The sequence below is a fragment of the Papio anubis genome, chromosome 2 (genome assembly GCF_008728515.1).
Source record: "Papio anubis isolate 15944 chromosome 2, Panubis1.0, whole genome shotgun sequence".
Lineage (NCBI taxonomy): Eukaryota > Metazoa > Chordata > Mammalia > Primates > Cercopithecidae > Papio > Papio anubis.
The window spans coordinates 115395101-115418227 of NC_044977.1; the positions used below are offsets into that span (position 1 = coordinate 115395101).

Here is a 23127-nt window from a genome sequence, read left to right on the forward strand (position 1 = left end):
TATTTTCTTTATTAAAGAAAGTGAGTTGACTTATGTTCTTTTCTTAGAATAAACGGCAACAGTAAATGACCACATAGCATCCTTAGTTTGAAACACACAATATCAATACAGTGGCATTTTAACTGTGATGACAGCAATTTTATAACATGATTAAAAGGTATCTTGTAAACATGATTTATGTTACTTGCATAGCATTTGCAAATAATTATTTCTTATAAGAGATACTTTCAAAAATACATATTTTCAGTGACTCGAAAGTACTGATTACAATGTTGATCAAATAAAACTGTGAACTGTTTTCACAAATATGTGTATTTTATAAAAGTAACTAATCAATTTTTTTCTAAATGTGTTTTCCTAACAGATAAACTTTTGTAGCAAGAGGAAACATTTTACTCTTGGTGCACCTGGGTACACTATGCATGGCAAATGGTATTTATCTGTATCTTTTTTTTTTCTTATAATTTCAGCCCTTGCCCAAAGTGGTCCTTCTACTAAACTGTGTTGCTCTTTAGTTATCTGTTTGACTAAGAGATTCAGTTGGTCATAACTTTACTCTGCTTCCAGGACCAGCTGCTTTAAAAATGTGAGGTAAGCTTGCTTCCAGAAAACAATAATCAATAATATATAAACATGTATTTAGTATAGGACCTGGGGTGCACATGCTCAATAAATATTAGTAATGGCAAAACCAGCAATTACTTTTGCATCAAACTAATACTTATTTTCCCTTCTATTCTTCTCAGTAAAATGTCTGCACTGCTTTCAGTACCCAATGCTGAGACTTTCAATCACCCAAGCACACATTCAATTATTTCTTCCCCAAACCAGTAACCAGCAGCCTATTGCTTTCAACATGGGACATCTGCGTTTGAATCAATGGTCCTCTGCAACCTAGTCCTGAAACACCAAATGCATTCCTTTGAGATGACTATGCAAACCAAACATTATTGAAGCTCTAGCCCTGAGCATGGCTGACTTGAGGTCAAATTTAGTTATAAAAAAATATATTAATGGGAGTGCAAAAAAATTAAAATTAAATGATAGATTAGGAGACATATTAGGTGCAAGCACTTGATTGTTAAGTACTTTGAAAAGAAGAAAAATAAATAGAAAAATAAGAAAAAAAGATTAGTAAAGAAGCCAGGAAAAAAAAAAAAAAAAAAAAAAAGATGTTTAAAGGATCAGGAAAAGGAGAAAAGGAAAGTTAAAAAAAAAAAAAAGCCAAAAAGTAAAGTCAACTGCAATTAAATCTGCATTGATGCATAATCTGCAATCATGCCTGGCATAGAGCTTACTATGTGCATGCTTTCTAAAGACTTAATTACTCTTTTTTCCCCCAACATATCTCCATACACTTCCTGTACATATCTTCAATAGAATAAGATGCAATTATTAGGCTACAGAGGTTGAAAATATATGTTATTATATATAACACAGCAACTTGATACATAAAAGTTTTGCTAAACTAGTACCATTCCCTAGGTAGGTTTATTTCTCAAGTAGTGATTTTGTGCATTTGCGAAATTCAGACTTTTTATTCAGGTACGTTTATTTTAAGGAACAGGTATGTTTATTTGAATGTAGTGGACTCAACTAACTGGGTGCTCCTGTCCAAAAGACGTTGTTGGAATGAGCAGATAGGACACTTATAAATAAAAACTAATTCCCCACATCTAGTAAAATGTTTAAGGAAATTACTAAAGATCCAGAAAATAAGTAAAAGTTTCAGGTGTTTATCCCAAAAGATTATGTTAAATCTCTACTATCCTTTCCTCATAGAATTTCCAGACCGATATCAGAGTATTATCCAGATAAGAGTATTAATGTGTCCTAAATTTACTATTATTTTGTAAGCTGAAGGGGAGAGATAATTTAAACAAAATTCGTAGGTTAGTTAAAACACAGACATGAATTAAGTACTTTTAATGAAGCAGTGGGTCTGTACGAAAAACTATCGTTTAGAAATCTGTGTGAATTGTAAACATGATGAAAAGATCTTTTGAGAAGATATTTCTGAACATATCCAAATGATAACTTACATGTCATGATGAAAGATTTTCTCAAAGGGAGCTGGAAGCTATATTGTTATAATGAGTGCTTTTAAAGACATTGACAGATTAAAAGACCATACCATAAACCATGGCTTTAGTCACTTAAAAAGTTTTTGGCAAAATAAACTCTACATCTGCAGTCTACGGTTCCATATTCGAAGCTAACTATTTATGTGATTTTATCTTGTGAGATACATTTGGTCACTGGAAATTTAACAATCAACAGCAGCCTCTTGAAAACTTCAGATTTAAGGAGCCTTCTGTGCAAACTGAAGAATTCACTGAATATAAAATTATAGTAATTTTAGTAGACTTGGAATCTAATGATTACTTTAACATTCATGCTGAGATTTTTCTAGATGTTGGCCAATATGTGTCCCTTAGATAAATATATTTTAGTTTCTCTAATTTTTTTTTTATTGAAAAGTGAATAACTTTTAATATTTTTTTCCCAATAGTACTGTAAGCTTCGCCTCAGTGCAATGGTAAGTTTTTGTGTCTTTAAGCATGAGTTGGAACTTTTGAAAGATGATTTTTTTTTTTCTGGAGATACACTGAATATAGATGTATTAAAGTTTATATCTAATGGCACTCCAGTCCAGAAGTACACACCAATTTCTTTTACCATAGGTTAGTTCTAGGACTTTTCATAAATGTAATTGTATAATATGTAGTTTTGTGTCTAGATTCTTTTGCAAGTCACAATGTTTTGCGATTAACCCATGATGCTGTATCTGCCAATAGACTATGCTTTTTTTTTTTTTTTTATTGCTAGGTAGTATTTCATTACGTGAGTAAACCACGGAAAATTTATCTGTTTTCCTCCTGATAGACATTTAGGTTGTTTGGGCTACTATGAATAAAGCTGTCATGAACATGCTTGTGTGTGTTGTTGTATAATGTATTTTCATTTCTCTTGGATAAATACCTAGACTTGTGACTGTTGAGTCATATGACTGATATATGTTTATCTTTATAAAAAATATTCAAACCATTTTTTCAAGTGATGGCACCATTTTACACCATCATGAGTGAAGTTGCTCCAAATACCTATCAATTTATGATGCTGTGGTCCTAGAGTCAACATTTGAAGCAGTAGCTTTTGGATCCCCAAGCTTTCTAATTGAAAAGGGAAAAGAGTATGTAGACACAACTATATATACATACTTAGTGGCATTGTTAGTAAATTACAAAGAAATCTTTGAAATGTATATAAATGTTAAAGAAAATCAATTGGTTCATAAAGGCGATATAGCTATACAATAAAATAATACACATATACTAATAGGCCATTTTTATTTTCAAAAACAATTCAAATCTACAAAAGAGTTATAAGTATATTACAGTGAATTCCCATATATCGTTCATCTACATTCACTTATGTACCAATGATAATACATGATTTTTTAAAAAAATAGCAGCTACTCGTAGAATTTTAAAAGGAAAAAACTGCAGATCACATTTCCCTTTAGGTAAGAAGATAATCTGCATGTATTACAGAAAGAAAAATGTTCTCAGTGTTTCTCTCTGGATAGTAAAATTATAGTTGATGAATTATGTTTTTCTTTTTGCCCATGTATAGTTTATATACTTTTTACAAAGAGCAGGATAAGATAATAAAAGGAGCTATATTAGTTCTCAAGGAGCTATTTTCTAATATACATAGTTCTTTTATTTAAATTCTAGGTTAAAGTGAAAATGTCAATCACCCTTGTGAATCTTTATCAAACTAGAGCAGCAGCCCACCTTATTTAGGGATTGTACAATGCCTTATTATTTTCGGATCCTATGATTACCTACTGAATATTACTGAAATCTGCTTAATATTTTAGAAGGCTGTATAAAGCTGTAAAAAAACTATTTTATTTCAAGGTTGACAACTTTATGTAAAACATAATGGATAAATTAATACCTTTCATTTAGATTCTGAAATTTCAAAGTAAATAATTCTGGATTACTTTACTTGAAAAAGGGTGCTGTGGAATAGAATACTACTTTTGATGCTATGATTCTAAAATAGATTTTTCTCCTTAAACCTCACTAGATCATGTCTATTTCAATCCAGGCTACTGCCATCTTAAACTCCTTCTGGAGTTACCATTGATTACTGAAGATAAATGAGTTAGAGTTGCTTGTGAATGAGATGGTTGCCATTGATATATGTCTACAACAATGTGCTATGTTTATGTGGTTACACAGTCTCAGAAAAGAGTTGTAAACATTAACACTGGACCTAAAATTTTCATGGTTTCTTGTATTTCACCAGTGTTTATCATATATGGCTTGCAGATTTAGAGCCAGAATTTGTTAAGGCACAATATAGTTAAATAAACTATATATATGAAAGCTCTTAGCCTAGAAATCAGAGGCACCTAGAAATAAATTATAGGCTCTTTTATATGTTATAAAGGCTAAACAAACAAACAAACACAAATAAAAGATGAATTTACAAATGAATTACTCTATAAATAAATATTGACTAAAGTGTTCATCCATAAAAATATTCACTTCCTCTTCCCTACATCAATGCAGTGTTTGAGCACCTGAAGGTAATTCTTCCTATTTGAGAATTCTTCCTTAGGCTGAATTGAAATTGTTTCTGTAAATCGTGAAGACACACATAAAATTACTATTCATGGCCCTTAGGAGAACTGTTTTTTCAGGGTTAAAATAGCTCAATGTTCTGCTGTTCGATTTCTTTTATAATTCTCACCTTAAAGTTATAATTTTGCAACTAAAACTACAGTTAGTAGTAGTAACTATGGAGAGATTCATGTCAGGTTATAGGACACTTAAGGCTATACATTTGCAGGTGAAATTACAGATCAAAGGGAAGGAGTAATCAGTGCCTTCAAGTCTTATCAGCACTGTATATTGAGTTGTGCTTCTGAAAAAGTGTATTTGCACTGAAAAATGCAAATTGTGGATCTTGACATTTGAAAAATTCATTATCAAAGTGAAGATATTGGAAACATACTTAGTTTTTGTACAATTTCATATTTTAAATACTATAGGGTTTGTTTAAAGCAGCATTCCTGTGGCCATTTTTCACAAGATGTCTGAAGGAAAATGTTCCAGAATAGAACAAGCTTGGAAAAGGCTGCATGTTCTATTTAGCTTTGGATGTTTATAATGCAAGGTAACCTACTGAAGGTTCTACTTTGTATACCTTTCATAAGGCACACTGGGAATTGCTTGTTTAAAGCAAGTTCATTGGTATATTTGTTTGTTTAACCATTTATTTAACACTATTATTACATTGATTAGCTTTTCTTTCATTGAACAAAATTATTTTGTCAAAGTCAAGCAAACCATTCAAATACAAAATTGTTTAATCAAGTTACAACTTAAAAAGAGAAATGGCAAAAACCAAGAATCCACAATTTACACGATTTATCAAAGATAAGTACGTAACAACAGATACTAAAATAACCCCAGTACTTATTCTTGAGAGGGTTACTTCTTCGTTCAGCATAAAACTGTTTAAATCTATTTCATTATTCATTAAATTACCATATAAAATGTCACATGTCATAAGAACGAATATCACTACTGTAGTGTTATGTAAATTATTAACTGATAGCATTAGTGATAGGTTTTTAACCAAAACATGTAAGACTTGTTTAGTGTTTAAGGGGGGGAATAAAGCAACAATTTATCAGAGTAAGTTTCATCTTTTAAATGGAAAAGTGTACTATACGGCATTAATGATGCTGTTACAGAATTTTATCTAACTTCCCAACAGTAGTGATTCACTAATATCTGTCCTGAATAAACAGTCAGTCTTTCAAGTCCTGAAGAGGCCTGTGTCCAGTATATCAATCAAAAAATTATAGACGAAATAACTCAGCTTAAGCCATTTTAACAATGTGGTATTAATTATGATGGTATGGCTGTGTTCAAGCTAAATGAGTTAGTATTTCAAGATTTAAATTGTTTGGATTTCTTTTTGGTTACATAGTTCAAATATATAAATCAGCTGTCTTCTGAAATTTGGAGTTTTAAGCAGAATCTCACTAAGACTTCTCTTGTTATCTAAATCTAAATAAAAAGGGATTTACATATTGTCAGTATATACTGAACAGAAAGCCTTGTAAAACAGTAATAAACTGGAGAGATGCATTGGTTTTAACACAAAGCAAAACCTTGTAAACTTAGGAGATAGATAAACCTGCCAATAGAATCACAATTTTAAGTGTGAAACTTTATCGAAGTGGTAAAGCAGTGTAAAGAAGGGTTTTAAATCAGTTAATTAGTCTTTATGGTCACTTCTGTTGACTAGAAGTAAAAACATCAACAGAAAGGAAGATAAATTAAGGAGCACCCCAAGAAAAGAATTTCAGTTCATGGTGAATAAGAAAATAGAATTTCTCTCATTAAAAACTAAACAAAACAAAAATATATAAACAAAACCCCAAAGAATCTATGTCATGTGTCATGAAAGACAAATTTACAGAATGTTTCAACGTCAGTTGTACTGTTATATCCTACAGCAAGCAGAAGAGAAATTAAGCTTTGTTTCAGTACTGAATTAAATTGTCAAGAGCAGAGTGAGAAGACAGCTATTTTTATTTTACCACCATACCTTCTGTAATCTGCTACTATATATTCGGTCAACAATTCTTGTGGAAAAAAAAAGTTGCAAGTAACCAAAAAAAGAGTGTTTGGAAAAAATAAGTCTAAATTGTGTCACCAGTGAAACACTATAAAATGAAACAACAAAAAATAAAAACCTTGAATGGCTCTATTGAGGCAGTAATGCCATCCAAACCCAGAGCAACACATGGACTGTTCATCTCACATTGTTTTCCACATTTTTTGCGCAGTGACTATTTGTAACTACCTGTATATGCAAAAGCATATTATGGAAATCCAGTAGCAGATAGAAGTCTTTGGTTAAAGTTGGAATAACAAACACATAAATATGAAAATGAAGTAACAAGATGAGAGCAAAAATATAAACAAAGGGAACAAAGGTACAGTAAATTAAGCTATTTCTGGTTAGGACTTTAATTCATTTGGCCTTTTCCCCTTTCAAAAGCTCTAAAAAGTAAAATATGCGGGTATTTTCCAAATAAAGTTATAGGCTTTCAATTACAAAATAAAGAAGTTCTATAATTCTTTGGGAAATTAATATGCTAAATATCATCATTCTGAATTGATTTTAGTCTAAAATTCAACTATGAGGTGTTAATGCAGTCAATAAAAAGTCAGGTTCGAAAGCATTGGAAGAGATTTAGAAAAGTAGTAACATCTGTTCTAAAAGATGCTTGATGATATATTTATATATTGATTTATATACACACTGAAAGAAATTCAAGAAACATCTGTAAAGTTCTAAGCTATTTTATAGGATTCTGGATTTGGTAACCTATCTGCAGTTTGTTTCTCAGCAAGTGGTCAAGTTTCAATATGGCTCCCAATGTTTTGGTGTTTGTCCCCAGAAAGATGATTGGGGCCTTTTCTCTGATGCCTGATCTGAGGAAATCCTTTCAAATATTAAAATCGTAGCCTAGTGGTATTGTTTCATGGAAATATCTATTGATTTACCCAAGAGCTTGTGCAAGCTCTAGGGTATAACAAGGTTTAATTTACATTTATTACAAGATTTAATTGTTATTTTTATTATTACAGAATATGTAAACATAAAGTCAAGAAAAAATTAATAAATATCTCAGTCACTCAAGCAAAAATGTCAGACATGTATTGTTTATGTACCCTAAAGAATTGTGGCATGGTCAGGCAGAAGGTAAAACAGCACAGAAGTAACTGTATAAGTACCTCAGTTGACAAAGTTGTGGCATTTTAGCAGCCCTCACACAAGAAGAAAAGAGCAGAAGCATAACAACTTTGCACTCAATTGAGCAAGAAAATGGGAATGGGCATTATTTCTTGTGACTTGAAGAGAAATACTGGTTTTTGTTTGTTTGTTTGTTTTTTACTTGATTGAAAGATTGAGGTTTGAAAGCACAGATAGCTAATTTGTTTAAGATTCTGAGTCCATTCAGTTTTTTGCCACTGTTATGTAATGCATGTTTCCAAATTAAACCAATCATATTTTCCCATTCCTGTGAATTCTAGGATAGCACATATCATACTCACTCTTATATCTTAGCTATTTATGCACATCTGAAGTTCTTGGTAAAATTATAAGCTCCTGGGAAACAGGGGCATTTCATCTGCTTATTGTGTGCCCTACAACACTTAAAGCAATGTTGTGCACAGTTTGGGTTCTCTTTAAATATTTAGCACATCAGTAGACTTTGCAACAAATGGGATATTCACAATGAAGAAATAATACTATAGTCCATTTTGGAGCTCAAAAACTCCAACGAATGTAGTTGACTTGAGATATATGTATGTATTTTGTGGTGCTTTGTTTATAGAAAAAGTAAAACATGAAATTAAAGAAGAAACTACAAAAATATCTTTGCTACTTTTTCAGAGACTTAACAACAATAACAACTACAGCTACAACAACAACATTTGGCTGAATGCGGTGGCTCACGGTAGTAATCCCAGCACTTTGAGAAGCCAAGGCAGGAGGATCACTCGAGGCCAGGAGTTCGAGACAAGTCTGGGCAACACAGCAAGACCCCCATCTCTACAAACTGTTTTTTAAAAAGTTAGCTGGGCATGGTGGTGCATGCTTATAGGATTAGCTACCTGGGAGGCTGAGGGCATTGGATTGCTTTAGCTCAGGTGTTTAAGGTTATAGGAAGCTATGATCATGCCACTTGCATTCCAGCCTGGGTCTCTAAAATTAAATTAAATTAAAATTTAAAAAAAAAAAAAAAAAAAACACTGTCTATCCCCTGCAAAGTTTTACAATACTGATATAATTATTTAGTTTTAATCAGGTTTGCCAGTTTCTGTCAGGTGCTGCAAAAGCAACATTTAAATAGAATATGGCTAGATGGACTACTTTCATATGTGCAAATGCTGCAGGTTTTCCCAAAATAACCTGTTAGAAATTTCATTGCTATTTTAAGACTTACAGAACACTGCCTAATATATGGATGATCAAATTCTCTTTTTCTAAAGGCAAAATCAATACATTCTGTGATCTAGAAAAGATGATTTTGAAAACTAAGAGCAGAACAGCAACATAGAGGGAGAGGTGCATATGTGTTTGTTCTGCATCTTATTTTTAAAACTATTATTTGGGCCGAAAGCAGCGGCGCAGGCCTGTAATCCCAGCACTTTGGGAGACCGAGGCAGGTGGATCACCTGAGGTCGGGAGTTCGAGACCAGCTTGACCAACATGGAGAAACCCTGTCTCTACTAAAAATATAAAATTAGCTGAGCATAGTGGCACATGCCTGTAATCCCAGCTACTCTGCAGGCTGAGGCAGGAGAATTGCTTCCACCTAGGAGGCAGAGGCTACAGTGAGCAGAGGTTGCGCCATTGCACTCTAGCCTGGGCAACAAGAGCGAAACTCCATCTCAAAATAAATAAAATAAAATAAAATAAAATAAAATAATAAAACTATTATTTGGAGATAAATCTTATCTTTAATTTCATAATCTACTTTGCATGAAGGCATTTGTATTAAAAGATCCTATATGTATTTAGCTTCTAAAAAATTAAATGCAGTATTTGATACTAATACTTTAAAGATTTCACCTTATATGTTTAAATCTATCATATGAACTTGATCAAATATTTTGTAATCTACATATTGCTATACAAAGGATTAGATATTCTATACAGTCTTGTGTCATTTACAATTTAGTCAATATGCTTTTTTCACAAATCATCAGAAAAATGCAAATAAAAAAACCACAATGAGATACCACCTTACCCCAGCCGCAATGGCCAATATTAAAAAGCTAAAAAAGTAGATATTGGCATAGATATAGTGAAAAGGGAATGCTTATATGCTGTTGGTGGGAATGTAAATTAGTACCACCTGTATGGAAAACAGTATGGAGATTCCTAAAAGAACTAACGGTAAATATAATTCAATACAGCAATCCCACTACTGTGTGGATACTCAAAGAAAAATAAATCTAAACAAAGTAATGAAATACCTTTGTCCTTAATCGTTGATAAAATCTTCAGTATTGGAAGTGAGGTTATATATGTTCTGGATGTTATCATTTTAGTTATTTTATATTTGAAAGAAACATTTTAAATATTTCTTTTAAATTTTACTAGTGGTAAATTTTTTGTTGTTGTTGTTTGTTTCTGGTTTTTTTTTTTTTTTTTTTTATTTGAGATGGAGTATCGCTCTGTCGTTCAGGCTAGAGTGCAGTGGCATGATCTCGGCTCACTGAAAACCCCGGCTCACTGAAAACCCCGGCTCACTGAAAACTCAGCCTCCCGAGTTCACACCATTCTCCTGCCTCCGCTTCCGGAGTAGCTGAGACTACAGGCGCCCGCCACCACGCCTGGCTAATATTTTTGTATTTTTTTTAGTAGAGACGGAGTTTCACCGCGTTAGCCAGGATGGTCGCGATTTCCTGACCTCGTGATCCGCCCGCCTCGGCCTCCCAAAGTGGTGGGATTACAGGCATAAGCCACCACGCCCCGCCGGTAAATTGTTTTAATTAAATCATGTAAATTACTGTAAAGTTTTGTTTTCCTCATATCTCTTAACATTTATATATTTGAGTGTTTATAAAATGTATAAACGTTTATATATTTGAGAGTTTTGAAAATTTATAATTTTTAAAAATGTGATATTAAATTTTTGTATGAGAATATATCTTGTTATCATATACATTCATTCCATAAAATTAGGTATATGTAAGTAATCCCCGTTGTTTGAAATTACATAATGCTATCCTTTGCTTGAAGTTGTGATATTCCTAACCTTCTAAATTGTCATATGAAGCATGAATACACACACACACACACACACACACGATCTCAACGGAAAAAAAATATTTTCTATACACATTCCAGTTCATTTTTAGATGTTAGTGTGTAAACATTTTCAATTATAGGACAGAAAAGATTCCTCTTCCAAAAAGTGAGGTACATGTTGACATGTATGTCATCATTTGTGAATCATCAATCATCATTCATGATTGAGAAACCATTCTGTATTCTCACATAATTAGGTTTAGATACTGAAATATTTTAGTCCTGTTATAAGATGTGCAAAGATATTTTAAATAGCATTATATTCTCAGAAATAAGATTATGTAGATTTAATACTTCTTAATAATTATCTATTTCTATTTACCCATTAATTTCAATGATTAAGTATCTTTCAAGATTCTCAAAATAGAAAACTTGTAACACACGATAAGAAAATGACATATTTTTAAACCAACCCTCCTCTATTTCTGGATACTTGAGGTCACTATTTCTTCTACCTTATAATCCACTCATTCAGAAATATCTTAAATTTCCAAGGGAGACATCCGAGGCTTGTTTGCTTTTGCAAGGTTTCCAGGCAGCTAAGAGTCAAGGAATTCAAAGTAGTACACAGAGCAGGATAAATTAACTTACAGATATGGATATAATTTGGGGCATGCACACAGGGGCCTGACTGATTTTAAATGTACAGAATTATCTACTTCACGTTTCATAATGTCTTCTTTATTGTACTACATATGGAAATGCCAATAAAACCTATTAAGCTAAAAAATACTTTATGAAAGTTGTAAAATGTTAGTTTGCATTGCATTTCAATAAAAAATTATGGCTAATTCAAAACTCTGTTCATTACCTCTCTCTTTTTCGAGTTCAGTTCCTGCATCACTCCCTAAAAAGTCCTGTGGGCATCTGAAAGATTGGTTCCTATATACACACACACACACACACATATATATCTGTGTGTATATGTGTGTGTGTGTGTATATATATGTGTGTGTGTGTATATATATGTGTGTGTGTGTGTATATATGGAGAGATAGAGACATTGAGGCTAAGAGGAAACCACTCCTAAGTTGTGGTATGATTGTTTTCATACTGAGAAATAGCACATATTTTATCTATAGTGAAATTCATAAGAATGCAGAAATAAAAGTGTGAACTCTACTAATAAACAGGAAAAACTATTCTGCTAATTTTTTAAATTAGGTGAGAAGTAACAAAATATTTTTGAAAATAAGTAACTCCAATGAAACATAAAGAATATATGATTTTTTAGGGTAATTAGTAAGAAAACATGCTTTCTTTTCCAACAAGTATTTTTTCAAACAAGATTTTCTAAATCTTTTAAATTTAGTTATCACTATATTCTTGCTCTCAGGGGGCCTACACAGCAGTTGTAAAGATAGGACAGCTCTCAAATTTATGTAAAACATGAATGAAAGGGAAGAAATTCAAAAGTAACCAAGTTTATCATAAAATGTCAAGATTACAGAATTGGGAATTTGAGAGCTAAATTCGTATTTTTTTAAAAAATATATTTTTGTACACCTTCTCTATAACTGTGTGATTCATGTATTCTAGAATTATGACCATAAAAGAGTAGCAAGTGAAGAATTCCAGAACATAAGAAATTAGTTACGGTATATTGATAAAATGTCAGCAATAGGTCATTTCTTAAAACACACAACATTTGATGCATTTTTAAAAACAAATGAAAAAATCAAGAAATGCCAAAATATAGAGAAAAGGGCAATTTTGTATAATAATTTGATACAAGAGTGGTTCATCTTACCTCTACTACCAGTTGCTGAAGAGATGGTGATGCTACAGGATGTAGACTAGAGTTCCCCCTTAAGGGACTGTGGATGCTAATATAAGCCACAACATTTTTCTGAAGAACCTTCTTGAAATCCTGAAATCAAAAAAAGGATCTATCTGTAACACAAACAAATAGATTCTACTTTATTAGTTAGATACTGAATAATGAACAATTCATACTTAAAATTATTATACTGCATAATTACCTTATAATTATTTATTATTTATTTATTCATTTATTTTTGAGCTAGAGTCTGGCGCTGTCGCCCAGGCTGGAGTGCAGTGGTGCCCTCTCCGCTCACTGCAAACTCCGCCTCCCGGGTTCACGCCATTCTCCTGGCTCAGCCTCCCGAGTAGCTGGGACTACAGGCGCCCGCCACCACGCCCGGCTAATTTTTTGTATTTTTAGTAGAGACGGGGTTTCACCGTGTTAGCCAGGATGGTCTCCATCTCCTGACCTCGTGATCCGCCCGTCTCGGCCTCTCAAAATGCTGGGATTAAAGACATGAGCCACTGCGCTTGGCCATAAGTACCTTCAAAGTGATCCTATACTATTAATAGTGTACACAAAGATTATAAAAAGGATTTTAAACAAGAATGATGAGTTAGACATAACATATAATAAAATATTTTAAAGCATGTTCCTGACAAAGTCAAATTTTAACAGAAAATGTTCTTCAAAGGTTAACGTAATATGGATTCAACTACAGAGTATGAATGCAACTTAATTTTAGAGTCACTGAATGAGAGGAGAGGTATAGATAAAGCACTCCAGTGAGGAATAAAACCAGCCCTTCTCTTTTGAAGCAATGAGCTACTCTGCACAAATAAACCCTGTATTATGAGCAAAATGGGGCATAATACAATGTAATCTTGCAAATATTACCTTAAAAAAAAAAAAAAAAACCTGATGAATTTCATGCACACAAGCAACACTGAATGATTCCATAGAATAGTTTTCCACTTCTCTTCTGCTCCTTACCACACAAAATTGAAGACCACTGATCCTATTAAGAATGACCACTAAGTCTTTCTGTTATTTCCCTGCTTTTTTGTGCAAGCATTTAACAAATAATCATCATAGTGGGTGGCAGTTCTACAGAAATGTCCTAAAAGATTACATTATGTCATAACTTAGGAAAGTATCTTTCTTCTTCTAATACTATGAAATGAAAGACTACAAGGACTTGTACACCTGCCAAATTGATAATGTCATCCTGTTTTTTTTTTTTATTGTAAATGGCTTAAAATTGTATAATTTTATGGAGTACAAAGTGATGTTATGATTTATGAATATAATATGGAATAATTAAATTAAGCTGGTTAACATATTCATCACCCCAAATAATTAACATTTTTTTGTGATGAGAACACATAAAATTTACTTAACAATTTTGAAATGTATAATACTCTATTACTAAGTATATTCACCACACCACACAATACATAATAGAAGTTGACCATTTTCTCCCCATTCCCTCCATACCCTAGGCCGAAACCACCATTCTACACTCTATTACAGATGAGTAGATAAAGAAAATGTGTTAAATATACACAATGGAATACAATTTAGCCTTGAAAAACAAGAAACTTCTCTCCTTTGTGATAACGTGGATGGAACTGGAGAATACAATGCCAACTAAAAGAAACCCGGGACGGAAACATAAATCCTGCATATTTTCACTGTTATCCATATTTTATGTTGAAAATTCATAATTTCAACATATTGAAACTATGTTGAATTTCAATTCTGTAAGAGGGTGGAAAATACAATCATTTAAAATTAATAAACATCTTAAGTGCACATAAATGATGAATTTTAAGCTTGAGTAATTTCTCCATAATTATTGTTCAAAAATATCTGTTACTTAAGTGCTATGAAATATCAGCTTCTATTAGCACACTACCACACGAACACTGTCTATATGTTAGTCTATATAATTCTCATGAGAACCTCGTAAGATAGGCATTAGTAGACTCATTGGAGGAATCAAGTCTTAGAGAAGTTAATCTTGCCTAAAATGACATGTTCTATGGTAAAGAGAATTTGAACTATGAATTCTTTTACTCTAATATCTATAATATTTCCACAATAGCCTCTGACACATGAAGATTCTTCACAGAAGAAATGGTACTTTTTAAAGTATAGAACCTATTTAGCAAAATGTTATAATTTTTCTCAAAGATCAAGATCAGTATTTAATCATTTCTCTAATAATTCTGTCTATGATTCCATTTTAAGTTTATTGATCAACATCACCTAATCCTCTTAACTACAACTGTGGGTTTCCAGAGGTTTCTATGCAAGCATAATTAAATGGGGCAATGTGATATGTCAATAAGGGCTTTCCTCACTCCCCTTCATAGGGGGATATATTTAAAGCATAATTAGTTTCAATCTAACATAAACTCTTTCATTCTCAGGAGTACATTTGACATGAGTAGGCAAAACAGGACAACTAGCAATTTTCTAAATTTCTCTTCAACAGGATGTTTACAAAATGGCTTCATGAATTGCATTGAACAATCTCGTGAGACACAGTAAATTATAAAAATATATTCCATAAGCCCATAATCAAATGTATATTATTTACCATGTTCATTATTCATATGTCTTTGCCCATCTAGTCACCTAAAATGCCAGTAAATGAATGTGTAATGAGTTGCCAAATGTAAATACATATATAAACATTCAAAGACACTGGTACTTGTCTTGAATACGAACAACCTTTTTAACAAACTTTTTTTCCTGTGAACTCCCACATTGTAGTTGCTGTAGTTTTAGCATAATTGACTAAGAAAATATACAATTATTAAAAGGTGCAATGACTTCACAAAAACTTAAAAATGAATGTGTATTAACCACAAAAATATCAACTTACTTTGACAAAAACTATTGCTGACACACATGCAAGCCCACATTGATTCAACTTACAGGTTCTGACGCCTGATGCTCAACTAAATTTTACAATAAATTTTCCCATCCATCGGGGTTTCAGATGTTTACATTAGAAACTATTACTTTAGACAAGCCTAGCCTATTCCAAAACATAGTTCAGAAATATATGTATTAATTTAGAATTAACATAAATTAATTGTGAAAGTTACTAGATAGGTATCTAGAAGACCTAAAATATAGTTTGATATAGCAAAATACATCTTTGGAATTTGAAAAGAATCTTTAAGACATTTTAAAGATATGTGTTTTAATGTTACAGGAAAACTAAAACATTAATTGTTTCTGATTTATTAAAAATGGTATAGATTACAAACATATTCCCTAAACTGTTCTTTAACTTGTTTACCAATCTTTAAAGTAATTTGGAATATGAGTTTAAGAGGTTGGTTCATCTATTTCATTTCCAGCTTACTTACAAATGTGTCAACTTAAAAAGATTCTTTAAGCAAAGGAATTTTTTCATTTGAAGTAGTTCTTTTGAATATGGCTCAAACATACACACCACTCATTTGCATACAGAAAAGCATTCCAATTTGCAATGTGTGAATCTGGATGAATTTTACACTGAAAAAAATTTTCTCATCTTTAAGTCTTTTCCTTCCTTCAAATTAAAAAAGATACTTGCTATGTTCTTTTCTATACCTTTTTAAATATTTTCTTTGATTTAATAGATATGTTATCATTTTTGGGTGATTAAAAATAAAAATGTAGCAAAATAATTTCCTATTACATTTTTCTCCTCAAAGTTGAAGTAGTGAAAAAACTATAGTATTAAATTATCTTACTTTCCTAGTAAAATTATGTAGTGTTTTTTGTCTACATATATCTATTGAACCTCTTTTTTAAAACAAATCACAAAAGTAAATAGAATTTCTATCAATCCAATTATCAGTTATCATATTCCATTAAAAATACAGTGCATTTATGAGACACAGATCTTTCAGAAGCATTTGAGACTTAAATTCTCCAATATTTCAGTTGTATTCTAACTGCACCTCATTGCATGCTAGATTTCATTTGGATACAGGTTTCCTAAGGTGGTTAGATAGGTAGGTAGGCAATAGATAGGCAGGTAAGAAACGAAAGGTAGGGAGTTAAGGGTGAAAGGGTGGAGTGGAAGAAGGAGAAAAAAGTGGATTTTAAAATGTATTTTACATTCAGGATCCATATTGTATAGATAAAATGTAATGCTAAGGTAATAAACATTTAATATAGGAGATTGTTCCCTAATTCCAGATTATTCCTAGAAAGTGTAGAAAAAGAAAGATAATATGTATCGTCTGATCCTTTTTTGTCCAATGCCTGTCATCCTGTCTTCTAAAGAGAAATACAACAACAAGGTAAACACTATTGTGTGTTAGACTGTATCGGGGTTTGTAAGTCTGGTAACAATAGGGATAAGCTATTTGAAGGTCATATGTAGTTTGCTGTGGTCTAGCTCTAATTCTGTTTTATTCTTATAAGCCATCTCAGCAAATTAGGCAATAGGACACTTTAGTTGAGAAGCACATTATTGCCCTTGGCCTTGAAAATTTTACTTTGTCTACTTTAGCAAACTAAGAAAAGAAAAGAAAAGCACTGTAATTAATGTATATTCTGCTTTACCTCTCCCCATTCATATGAGCCAATATTGCCAAAAGCTGTTCCTCCCCAAGAACAGAAAACAATAGTTCGGTCTGGTCTCCACCCTCTCTTAACTTTTGACATCAAGGCACGGATAAACGCTGTGATTATTGCAGTACTACTGGCCCATTCTTGTCCATTATAACTGTGTGCAGTGTGATGATGGCTGCCAACTATGATATACCGGTCTGAAAATAGAAAGGGACAAGAGCCATTTAAAAAAATGTAAACCTTAACAATAAGTTTAATGACATTTACATAATCCTACTGCACAACTGAGCAATAATTAAGCAAAATTGTTCTAATAATTAAGACTACTTTAATTTTTTTTGCCCACTGTCTTAATTCACACATCTGCATATATCAAAGCTGAGGCAGCTGCTGAACCCAATTATGAATCCAAAGCTTAGATCCATATTACTCTCCTTTATAACATGAATATTAATTAATGAAGCATACAAATAGGCCACAATGAAACCCTTATCTAACATTTTTCCAGACTCAGAGTGGGAAGTGCCCTGTAAACAATGTGTGTATGCTCAGTAAATATTAATAAACTCATACATATAAGAAAGCACTTATACAGTAGCTTTAAATATTAAAAGTGTGGTAGTCATGTATGGATTCTGCAATAAATTAATTCCATAGGGAATTAATTACAGCTTCCAACTTATAATTGTAGGCCTTCTCCTTCCTGTGAAGAAAAAATAAAATAAAATTCACCAATATCAAAAGTCATTCAACTGTTATAAAAGTTGCCTTTTACATATTTTATTTCATACAATCATTTAAAATTTATTAGATACACTATTAGGAGAGCCTTCCTAACACATGGAAGTAGCCTATTCAATGTACATTACTGAATATTTTCGATAATAAGGCTGAAAATGCCCCTCGAGAGTTTCCTCTGATTTTGTTGTCAGTGAATGTTATTGGTAATAATAACAAATCTGAATTTATCTGACCAAGTATCCTCATATATCTATGCAAAAATTTTTCTTCATTGAATATCATTTTATTACCAGATGTCCCAAAACTGGATGATAAATTGTGTAGACCCTGAATCCAGCCTGCTTGGTTTAGAATTCAGGCTTTGCAAGTTACTAGTTGTGACCTTGGAAAGCTTATTTCAACTTTCGATGCCTTAGTATTTTCATCTCTAAGGTAGGAAAACAAACAGTACATCCTACATTTAGTTGTTTTGAATTTTAGGAGTCATTATTTTGTAAGCCACTTTGAACAATGCTCAACACAAAGAAGGTCTTACACATGTGTGGAATAAATGAATCACCCTTTGACTTATAACACCAAAAAGCTACCTTACAATAAATGTCACGGTATGAAGATATTTTAGTTTTCCACACAGGAATTGGCAATGGATTTGATCTGCCAACATTTTATTCAGATTTAATTAATGGGACCGGGCATGGTGGCTCACGCCTGTAATCCCAGCACTTTGGGAGGCCGAGACAGGTGGATCACGAGGTCAGGAGTTCAAGACCAGCTTGGCCAAGATGGTGAAACCTCGTTTCTACTAAAAATACAAAAATTAGCCGGGTGTGGTGGTGGGCACCTGTAATTCCAGCTATTTGGGAGGCTGAGGCAGGGAATTGTTTGAACTTTGGAGGCGGAGGATGCAGTGAGCCAAGATCATGCCACTGCACTACAGCCAGGTGACAGAGCGAGACTCAGTCTCAAAAAAAAAAAAAAAAAAAAAAGATTTAATTAATGGTATACATAGTGTGATAATGTGTCTACAAATGTTAAAAACCCAATAATTTATTCACTTATCTCCCATAAATGTCTCAAAGTTTTGCCTGGAATTGTCTGCATTCTAAATAAACCGTATCTAACAAACAAAGCTAATTGATGATTTTTTTCTAATCTTCAAAGCCATGTAAATAAACAGTCAATTTTTTGTAAAATTCAAATAAGCAACATTTCAGAAGCTTTGCATAATTCACTGAAGAATACTAATGGTAAAATTGATTTTTTAAATTTCAGGAGTATATTTTGTAGATTGAATTTTCTTTAGTCTAAAGCTAGTATAATTTGTACAACTGGGTTTTCCAATAACAACTTGTGAATGAATCAGTGATGATAAATATTCTAGTGCTTCAATAGAGAACCTTATGATGGAAATTTGTTGAAATTCAATAGTAACAATTTTCAAATGTATTTATATCTTGTATTTAAAGAACTATAATCAGAGGTTGTGCAACATTGTACCTGTAAAGAAATCAGAGAAAATAACTGACTTTCATGAACTTTGTAAGAGTTGGCCAGCAAGAAACTGGGAGGCTATAAAACTTGATCTTAAAATTCTGAGCTAGCAACTAGGCCGATTTTACCAAAGTCATGAAGAAGAATAATTCTCCAAGGAGAACTTGTGTAAATGTCCCCAAATCAACAGAAGTAGCAAAAGTGTAATAAAAAGATTATTAAATGCTACACTGTATAACAGGCACATTAGGCAGTAATATGTGATTCAGTCTTACAATGTGTTTGGAAGTATTGCTATTAATCTCTTAATTAGCCTACATAATATCTGAAGATTCCTTTCTTTTTTTTTTTTTTTTTTTTTTGAGATGGAGTCTCTCTCTGTTGCCCAGGCTGGAGAGCAGTGGCACAATCTCCGCTAACTGCAACCTCCGCCTCCCAGGTTCAAGCGATTCTCCTGCCTCAGCCTCCTGAGTAACTGCAGGTGACCATTTGCAGACATTTGACAAATTTGACAATGGACCAAGGATACAGAGTGGGATGTAGATTAAAACTGGACAACTAAATTTGGAGACCAAAACTTGTATTTATAAAAAAACACATCATTAAAAACGAAAATCTTTCTTGGCCAGGCATGCTTGGCTCACCTCTGTAATCCCAGCACTTTGGGAGGTCAAGGCGGGTGGATCACATGAGGATAGGAGTGCAAGACCAGTCTGGCCAACATGGTGAAACCCTGTCTCTACTAAAAATAAAAAATGAAAAATTAGCTGGGTGTGGTGGTGGGTGCCTGTAGTCTAAGCTACTCAAGAAGATGAGACACAAGAATCACTTGAACTCGGCAGGTGGAGGCTGCAGAGAGGGAAAAAAAAATCATTCTTTAAAATGTCTTCTTAATAAAAATAAAATTTTCAATGATGTTATGGTGAGTATAAGAAAAAAAGAAAACTTTGGCTTTTGTAGAACATGCCAGTTTACCAAATCTAAACTCTGTTTCTTGTTTCATCCCATCCTGAGACACCCCCACCTCTCTCTCTCTCTCCCCCCACACTAAGATTTATTTTGCAAGAGATATGGTAGGAAAGAGAATGAAGACCCACTTCTTAGTTTCAAATTTATCTACTCTAAGAGTGGGACAAATTTCTAGTTACATCTAAAGTAGGATATTTAAGTATGATATTAAATTATTACAGAGCATTTCCTTGTAAAGTTTCATAAAAAGTGTAGATTATAAATATTTAACCCTACTTACCTGGAGATGTCAAGCCCATTACGTATCCAACAACATTAGTAACTGTTTTCAATTTTGTCACCGTCTGAACTTGCATACTGATGACTCTTACTTCTGAAAAAAAATAAAAATTTAAAGACTTTTGTTTCTTTATATTTTATTGTATTTTTTAAACCTTAAAATTTATTTATCCAGTATCATCAGCAAAAGAATTCCACAGAATTGAATGTTCTCAGATAACCAAAGTTATACTTTTTCTGACAAATATTTATTCAATATTTTGTACAGATTCTATTTTAGGTGCTTGTTATGCAATGATGACTAAGATACAATTGCTAGCATCTTTGAACCTCAGAGCCATAAATAGGCACTTCTAAACCTTACATTCAGTTCTACAATGAGGGTTCATTATGAGAGCATTCAGAAGACCTTCAGGAGATGTGGGCAACTCATGTTTTTAAAAAGGGAAAAAAATAGATTAAAATATTTCCAAAGAATATTGAATACTTTTCTATTTTCAGATAAAGAACATGTGGACAATAACCTTTCCAGTATGACTCACTATTTTATTAACACTTTAAAAATGGTAAATAAAGCATTACACAACATAAAAATAAATAAAGATTCTTAAAGCTGTACATGTTTTCATATATTAGAGTTTTTATTTCTATCTGGGTTTGTAGGTTCCTTACCTCTATTCTAAATCCGTACTAATCACTCTACCTCTTTGAATTTTTCTGTTTATGTTTGATATTCAAAAATTTTGCAAATAAGGCAAAGACACAAATCAGGAGGGACTCTAGTCACAGAACTGACATAGTCTCTGGAGATGAAATGTATTAATCCTGTATTTGAAGGATCCTGAGAAGTCTGGGTTGGGAAGTGGCTCACAGGATCTTTAAAGTTTTCCTTACAGCAGAGGTTTAGGAGTAGCTAGGTGTTAGTGTCAGGGCAGAGCATGGCAAATTTGAAAGCAGGTAATGCAGAGTAGCCACATGATACTGGCAGGCCCACAGACGTTCACTTCTTACTGCTAGATAGAAATTGTTCTAATAAATACATTACTTCTTTCCCTCAATGTACCCTTTCAAACAAATTAAATGGAAAATCAGTACACTGAATTCATTAAAATAATAACCAAAACAAAAGTAAAGAGGCCTTTAGAGAATGCCTGAGTGCATTATCTATCTGTGAGTAAATCTCTGTAGAGCCTGAGCATTGTGCTTTTAATTTAGGTACTATGCATTTTTGTTTGTTTTTCAATTAATAGACTTTGTTTTTTAGAGCATTTTGGGTTTACAAAAATACTAAGCAGAAAGTACACAGTTCCCAAATATCCTCTGTCTCCCAAGCCTCCTATTACTGTGGAACATTTGTTACACCTGATAGATTGTGGAACATTTGTTACACCTGCATTACTGTGGAACATTTGTTACACCTGATAGACCAATAATGACACATAAAATCCATAGTTTACACTGGGGTTCACTCTTTGTGTTGTATATTTGATGGGCTTTGACAATGCATAATGAGGTATATCCATCATGATAGTATCATATAGGATGGTTTCACTACTCTAAAATCCCCTATGTGCCACCTCTTCATCCCTCCTTCCCTCCCTCTCTCCGCAAAAACCCCTGGCAGCAACCACTGATCTTTTTACTGTCTCATAGTTCTGCCTTTTCAAGATTGTCATAGCACTGGGCTCGTATGTTTGTTTGTTTTGACTGTTTGTCTAATTCCCTGCTCAAGGTTTGTTCCAGATGATCCACATAAGTGAACTTTATAGACTCTTTACCTTATACCTTTCAATGATCTTTCCTGCTTATTTTAGATATAGATATAGATGAAGAATCTTTTCTGGTTTTCTAAAATTCAATATATTTTTGTCTAAGTTAGCTGTGAGCAAGCCTCACAATATGTATACTGTACTCCTTGCAATATTACCTTGCATTAATATAGTGCTTAAAATTTAAAATAACCATTTTCACACACATGTACTAATTCTTACTGGACCACTTTCTTACTTGAAGTAGCTAGAGTGGTCATTGCCCAATTCCCAACAGTTGTTGGGGTGTCCTGTTTAGAAGGGGAATTAAGAAGTGAAACCACCTGGACTTCCTGGGTTGAGTGGGGACTTGGAGAACTTTTCTCTCTAGCTAGAGGATTGTAAACACACCAATCAGCACTCTGTAAAAACGCACGAAACAGCACTCTGTGTCTAGCTAAAGGATTGTAAGTACACCAATCAGCACTCTGTAAAAATGCACCAATCAGCACTCTGTGTCTAGCTAAAGGATTGTAAATGCCCTAATCAGCACTCTGTAAAAACACGCCAATCAGCTCTCTGTGTCTAGCTAAAGGATTGTAAATGCACCAATGAGCACCAAGA

The 23127-nt window shown here is 32.9% G+C and overlaps 1 protein-coding gene across 10 annotated transcripts in view; it reads right to left on the minus strand.

The window, feature by feature from the left end:
* Positions 1-23127, minus strand: part of NAALADL2 (N-acetylated alpha-linked acidic dipeptidase like 2) — a 1420296-nt gene that overhangs the window by 340874 nt on the left and 1056295 nt on the right. For all 10 annotated transcript variants that reach the window (XM_021933744.2, XM_021933739.2, XM_021933741.2 and 7 more), the window contains 3 exons: positions 20757-20849; positions 17267-17472; positions 12677-12796 (listed from right to left, as the gene is read on the minus strand). In XM_021933744.2, the coding sequence (XP_021789436.1) occupies positions 12677-12796; positions 17267-17472; positions 20757-20849 (419 nt within the window). The remainder of the gene's footprint in view (positions 1-12676; positions 12797-17266; positions 17473-20756; positions 20850-23127) is intronic.